The sequence below is a fragment of the Quercus lobata genome, chromosome 5 (genome assembly GCF_001633185.2).
Source record: "Quercus lobata isolate SW786 chromosome 5, ValleyOak3.0 Primary Assembly, whole genome shotgun sequence".
Lineage (NCBI taxonomy): Eukaryota > Viridiplantae > Streptophyta > Magnoliopsida > Fagales > Fagaceae > Quercus > Quercus lobata.
In genome coordinates this window covers 83897211-83904979 of record NC_044908.1, presented here as the reverse complement: position 1 = coordinate 83904979, position 7769 = coordinate 83897211, and the positions used below count along the sequence as shown (strand labels likewise).

Below are 7769 nucleotides of genomic sequence, written 5' to 3'. Positions count from 1 at the left end.
GTTAGAGGAAAAAAAAGAGTAAATGAGAAGTAATATTTTTAAATCAAAGGTAAAAATTACAAAATGAAATACTTTTTAATTACATTTCAAAATCAATAACTTTTTTCTTCTTAATGATTTTTTGTATATAAAATTTAATTAAAGTTATTAACACACACACACACACATATATATATATATATATATATTCATTTAGTTTATTTATTTATTTTTTATAATTGTAATTCTTGAATATAGTGTGTTGGATGCATATGTTTATGTTTAGTGTGTTTATGTGTATGTTTATGTTTAATGTTGGCATTAGAAGAACTTCAAAGATGTGTTCAAGATTTATATTTGATGCACTCTTCTCAAAGGATTTCCTAGTAATTTGCTAGTAACGGTCCTAATTAACTAGGATTTGACTTAACAACTACTTTCATTTACAATTGACAAAGTAGAATAGTAAATGATCAAACATGACTTGTAAAGAGTTCAAAACAAAGTGGGTTCCCCCCAATTTCCAATCAAAACATTGGAAATGTAGATTTGGAATATTAATGTCATCAACCTCACTCTAGCAAGAATTTGTGGCCTTTTATCCAATTTGTATTAAAATTTTTAAATAATACAAATTTTATTTTATGAGAATTATATAAACATTGGACATTATGAATCTATGAATCTATTTTATGCACAATCTATAAGAGGAATTTTTTGTGATTTAGGAATGAGAATGAGATATTAATAAGAAATATCCAAATCACAATTCCTTGTAAGCTCACAAACCCTAATTTGTAGCTGGCGATTAAATTGAGCATTTTGTTTGATAAGATTATAACAAATCAATTATGATGATCTGTCTTAATCACTAAAGTGCCCTAAAATCCAGTTTGCATTACAGACTTTAATTAGTAAATACCGTATAAATTCTTCCATTAAAATAATAAGGTAAAAGAGGGGAAACTTGATGTAGCTTGAAGGGACAGAAAGTATGTGCCTAGCCATACGCAGCAGGGCTTTAACAAGCTTCTTGATCAAAGCATGAATACATGATTAGGTAGTAATCCTCATAATAAAGTAGTACTGAAATGGTGAAGATGGTTTAGTTAAGCTCAATGGTTTCAGTTTGAAGTGAAAAGACAGAAGAAAATATTAGTTTCATGGACTTTCAACTAGTGTTGGGATATCTTGATTTTGTTGTTTTATGTTTTATTTGACAGGAATGTTGCTAAGAATGCACCAAAAGGACTTGCAACCAAGCACCGAGAAATAGGGGTTGACAACAGATCCAAGAATCCCAACCCAACCTAATCAGGTCACTTGGTCAATTAAGTTATGGGTTGATCTCAAATCCCGACCTTAATTTTGAATAGAGCACTAAAAGTTCTTTTCTTATGTATGAGTTCATAAGATAAAAAAGTTGGATGTACTTCATGCACTAATTTTTTCTAAAGTACTTTTCTTTGAACCATACACCTGTAAGGACTTCATCCACACCTCTCTTTCTCTATAATTACTTGGAAAAAAAAAAAGTTGACATACTCCTTTAATAACTTACCACAAAAGAGTTGAGAAGGTTCCAAACCCAAGTTATTTAAAGCCATTTAAGAGGATTTAAAATCACACATCTTCAAAATACAGTTTTTAAAATCTCACTTTTCTTAAATGCTATTTTTTCAAGCAGCTTATTTTAAGAAAATTGAAAAATAATCTATACCGAACAAACACTCAAAAAGCTTGAAAGAAGTAAACATGACAGTTAAATTTACATTCTCTTATTGATATTGCATGACTTCTATTTGTACATTCTTTTGATTACTTCTGTTGTGTTTTCCAGTCCATTTTTCCCCCTTCCTTTATTTGCAGATAATGAATAGAAAAGTTTATAATTAAGTCATATCCAAGATTTTGTTTAGAAGAACATTAGCTAAAGGCAACAAGGTGTTGCATCAGTTCAAATACATGGTTGGTTCTTTTATATCTCATAGCTTACTCTCAAAAACATTGCTGCAACACAGGCCTACTTATTCTGAAAATGTCAATTCACAAAAGATATAAACACCAGCTGCTACTATATACAAAATGCAGCATAATAGGCATTTGCAAAGTACTCATCTCATCTCCTTTCTTTCTATTCTCTTATCCTTATTTAGAGCTGAAGCACAAGCTCCACAAGGAAAAGCTCCCCATCAAATCTCAACCCAGATGATTCAGCAGGTTGAAGCGAACCATCTACCATTCCACCAAAAACATACAAGTAACGCCCGGAATGATCTGCACAGGCTCGATGAAATGACCGACTATTAGGTTTATAACCACTTGCCTTCAACCTTTTCCACATTTTTGCCAATATTTCCTTGGAGTTCAGTGTGGTTGGCTGCATGCTAATGGAAGGGATTGCACTAACATCTAATACCCAGAAGTCATCTTTCCTGTGTCTGTATGAATCTTCCCCACCATATATAAGCAACCGGCCTCCTAAAATCAGTGTAGCTGAGTGACCGACTCGTGGAAGGGAAACTCCTCCAGGTATATTTGGCAATTCATATTGTATTTGTACCCATTTCAGAATATCCTCAGACATATCCAAGAGCCAAACATCATTGAGCACCTCATAACCCAATCCTCTTCCTCCAAATAAAACTACCCGTGAATCCCCAATGCAAGTCAATGAGTGTCCTGAACGAGCAGCAGGTGATGGACAAGTCACAATCTCGCGCCATGTTCCAAAGCAAAGATTTTCTGAGAGTTCTAAAACCCATGTATCACCCAATCTGAGGCCAGACAGTCCTATCCCTCCATGAATAAGCATAAACTTATTATCAATGGAACATGCAACATGTGCACCTCGTGGGGGTGGTGCAATGGTTCCCACATCAAGCAGCGTCCATGATAAAGTAATGCCTAAAGTCTCATGGCGTGTCACTTGTCCCAGCCAGGTATCATTTTGACGGTTTCCATGGTCATTGATTCCTCCAAACAGAACAAGGAAATCACCAATTACAACACATGAATGCCCAAACCTCCCACTTGGAAGGCCTGAATTAACCTTCTGCCACTTCAGCATCTTCTCAAAATCTTTACCAATGTAAGCCACCCATGTGTCATCAAGATGTCGTCCTACATAATCAAGGATGTTTAGTTTAAATCGGTTGTTGATGTTCAACTATAAGATAATTGTATACATTCTTATAGTTGCTAATAAACACTGAAAGATTTCTGTCTTTTCCAGCAATAAATAATGTATTCGGTCTCCTTCATCATTTCACAATACTGATTTCAAAAATTATACCTGGGTTTGCCAGGTGGACTACTTCATTCTGAATGAGTTCTTGAGAGAAATCAAAGGGTAGAGAAACTCAAAGTTACCATTCCACTACTTTCTAGCAACCTGGAGTTAGGCCTTCCTTTTTTTTTTTTTTTTGGCATTGTGGACATGAAAATCATAGGAAAACTTAATGCAATTGTCAACTGTTCTTATCAGAAGTAGGATTGACAATTAATTTGAGCCATAACACATGGTTTCATAAAACCGTATGATTTTTCCCTATCTAAATAAAGCAGGTTTTACATGAAGAATATTTTGTTCAGCATGTTCTATTCAACATGGATAGGAGCAGGGAGAAGAGCACAACTTTGTATTGCTTGAAAAAATAAAGAAATCAGAACCAAGTCAAGATGATATGAATCAATACGTTTTCTTGAAAGCACTCTTTGTCATTAAAAAATAAAGACATTAATAAAACTAAGAGGAAAGTTCAATACAGAGAAGTCTATGTTCTATAATTTATGTAAACAGAAACGTTGCAAACATCTCTATCAACCAATAAATGCAACCTCAAATATACATGCATGTTGTGAAGAATGAAGGTTGTCACTTAAGTTAAATGCATAATGAATTTGAGCAGTTTTAAAGAAAATCCAAGCAGCATCCTAAATCCTATGGCTACTAGGGAAAATTAGGACATCTTTACCTCTTTCACTTCCATCAATCTCTTAACCTCCAATATTGGGATGAGAAACTAACATACTCAAATGCCAAATTACATAGCATAAGTTGTCTTATGTGCAATTCTATGAGGGGAAAGCAGTTGTATTTAATGACATGTTAAACTTAACATAGCTCAAGAAATGGAAAATTGAGCCTGCAGTAACCAATGATTACAAGATTGTAAAATTTTAGTATAAGCCAGAACATAGCATTTGATTTCTCTAATTACGACTGAGGATGCATTGGCAGCTTCAAAATAACTTGCATTGATTCTGACAAAAGAAGATTTTTCTTAAAATCTACATTTTGGATTAGGAAAAGGACAAATAGTTTCATAATCAATCAGGAAAAAAATTGATTTTGACATATACATGCTTAAAATAAAAGGCACTTACAGAACTCACCTACATTACTGAACCTAACCCAGGCCCCACAATTCTCACTATAACTCACCCTAAGAATAAATGATTACGGAAAGCGACACACCTTGGATAATTACATTTGATGGGCGAATGAACCACTCCACCTCTACGTGACAATTTACACAGCACAGTGACACTAGAGACCATTGATTTTAATTGTTGCCATCATCAATAAATTTTCATAGAGAGATTAGCATATTTTTTTAGAATTATCTGTTTTCATATCTTTTCCTCCACTTGCAGTCGAGCACCAGTAAGGGGATAATTTAGACTAATAAACAAGGGGCAAACTATACAAGGTACTGTATGGAAGAGAATCTTAAGAATGGAGCAGGACAGCAACAAGCAAGACCAGGAAGACAATAATATAATATAGTGAAGGCAAAAATCCTGATTGCATAATTTGTAAACTGAACAACCAACATAATATGCATAAGACTGACGCTACATTTACAAGAGAAGAGGTAACCATTACTATGCTAAGGGTACAAAGACTATTTCTGCCAATAGATGTCCCTCTCTATCCTAGCAAGAGGACCAAAGCACAGTTCAACAAAGCCCACCAGAGGCAATAATAAAAGTCAACAGTTCAAAGCACTAGCTCACATGAATAACACTATTGCACCTTTAAGTAATGCAAGCTTCAAATCCAAACTCGTGAACAAGGCCAAAACGACCCCTAATTGGTCCACTTATAACATGAAGAGAGGATAATATATAATTATCAAACAATGATATGTACCATAGTTAGATGTCAATGCCTTTGCACTTATTAGGCAAAAACACCAATGCTGAGAACAGAGACTGAATTTGATAATTGAAATTTCAATGTACAAACAGAAGCAACATGTCCATAATTCATTCTTCTTTCCTTTTATATTGGCAAAATGCTTAATTTATACAAAAAAAACAAAAAAAAAACAGTGAGTCAAATATTTCTGATTTTAAGGAAAAGAACAAACATAAGAGCCAAAAAGATTCTATCTTCTCAAGATAATATAAATAGACAAGGGGTCAGATAATTCTACATACACAATTATCAATGTTGTCATGTTAAATCAAAATCACCTCAACCAGAAAATTTGAAGAGCATGTGATAATGATATTATTGTTTATAAGCAGTATTAAAGAACCACAGTTAGAAATGTAAAAAGATAAGAGATGGGGTTTCATGAAAAACACTTACCTCCTTCACAGCCACCACCAAACAAGACAAGACAATCAGACACAAAGTTGAGAGAGTGAGAAGCTCTTGGTTTTGGGAGCTCAAATTCACCATCAGGGTAAGTCATCTTATGGCAAGAAACAGACTCAAGTTTAGAGATTTGCCTGTAAAGCCTCATCCATTGCAGCTGAAATTGAAAATTTGAAGACTTGAGTACATCAACAGAGCTGGGACCCCAGTCCCTCCTGCATATGGACTCCCAGAGAGTGTCAGAACATGCAAGAGCCTTGAATCTCTTGCAAGTCATAGCGAAGGCAAGAATTGAATCTATAGGCAGAAGTAGCAGGATTGAAAAGAGTTGGTCTGGAGCTAAGTTGGTTATTGGTGATCCCTTCATGTTTTTGTTGCTAGCACTGGTACTAGTACTGGTTTCTGCCATAGAATAAGAAGCTGTGTTTATGTTCTTCATACTTCACCGTGTTATTCTGGGGATATAAATGAAATTGTAATAGACAGAAGGTAGAAAGTAGAGACTAGAGAGCTCCAAAAAAAATACCATATGGGTTTGTAAAGTATGTTACTTTTGTTTTGTTTCATGTCAAGAAAAGGGTAAATACTAAATGGGTCTTGGTCTTGTTTTGTTATTGGTCTGAAGAGAAAGAAAATGGTAAATTCCAGTTTTCTGGAAAGAGATGGGTTGTAATTGGGGTGCCCATTTGTTTTGTCTTGTTTGTGAATTATTAAAAGCTTCATCATGATCATCATCAAGGCTTTCAATTTCATTCTGTAAAATGTACCTTTGCTTGCCATGTCACTGTAGATACAGGAATTCAACTCCCTTCTTTTGTATTCTTCTCTTACCCTGGCCCTTTCAACTTTTTATCTTAAACTCAAAGTAATAATAATAATAATAAAAGTTTTTTTTTACGTGAAACAAATTCAAAGTTAATTTCACTCTCTGTTTATTTTGAGCAGATTAGTTTTCTGTATTTTTCCATGTTGAGTAGCATTAAAAAAAAAAAAAAAAAAAAAAAAAAAACTTGGGTTAAAGGAAAATTATTTTTGATCCATGGAAACCAAAGATTTATTTTTTAGAGATTGTGTTTCCATTAAATTTATCTTAAAAACAACCTTATTATTACATACCATGTGAAACAAAAGAGTAAAGATTCATGTTTTCATGCTCATTTGTAAGGTTGCTACCAAATATAGGAAAATATGATAGTTTTTTAGAAAATATTTTTTGAAAAATGACTTATAGGAAAAAAAAAAATATTATATCTATAACATTTTTACAACAAATTATAGATGGTTAATTATTATTGGTTCAAATTTGAACCTACCATTGAAATTATTTTTTTATCCCATCAATAACAACCCATAACAACTTGTCACTTAAAATTTGTTATGAAAATATTATGGACATAGCATTTCTACATAAAAAAATGTTTTTTGGAAAATGTTAAAACAATGGAACGTTACAATGGAAAGGTTAAAAATGTTACTTTTTCATCCCATGCATGGAAAGCCTAGCTACTGGTTAAAAATAAAAATGACTTTAAAAATGTTAATGGTTTGAGACTGCACTTTTTCAAGAGGTTTATGTTAATTCATATCTTTGTGCACTCGTTAACAAGACTTTAAATTAGTCTTATTTGTATTGAGAAGTAACAAAAACTAATAAATAAATGTCCTTTAAACTAAAAGTGAAATAAACTAATTGACTTCTTTATAAAATTTAACTTAAATACCGGATAGAAAGACCATATACACTCGAGAGCTAGTTAAGTTAAAAGATGGTTTAGGTTCCCAAAGAACTTTAGATGCCCTTGTTTTCAAAAAAAATAATACTTCATCCGTCCCAATTTGTTTGTCCTCTATTTCATTTTGAGATGTCTCAAAATATTGTCTTGTTTCTAAAAATAAAAGTAATTAATTTACTAATGTTCCTATTATATTCCTACTTTATTTTCAAAACTATTAGAAAAAAAAAACTAACAAATATTTAAAAAAATCAATCTAAGTGGAGCACCTTATATAAGGGTAATTTTGTAAACTTATATATTTTTATAAGCTAGATAAGTTTGACTTTTTAAACAGGACAAACAAATTAGGATGGAGGTAATAATAATAAAATATGCTTTAAGACATTCTCTAAGCGAACCCTTTTTAAGTTGTAGTTTTTTTAAATATCACTATTTTTATATAT

General features: G+C 32.6%; 1 protein-coding gene across 1 annotated transcript; it reads right to left on the bottom strand.

The window, feature by feature from the left end:
- Window positions 1-1856: 1856 nt before the first annotated feature.
- Window positions 1857-6249, bottom strand: LOC115991621 (F-box/kelch-repeat protein At1g51550). The gene is made up of 2 exons (XM_031115439.1): window positions 5582-6249; window positions 1857-3102 (listed from the first exon to the last, which is right to left on the bottom strand). Exons 1-2 carry the CDS (start codon window positions 6027-6029, stop codon window positions 2132-2134), a joined length of 1419 nt encoding a protein of 472 aa, XP_030971299.1. The 5' UTR covers window positions 6030-6249; the 3' UTR covers window positions 1857-2131.
- Window positions 6250-7769: the final 1520 nt, after the last annotated feature.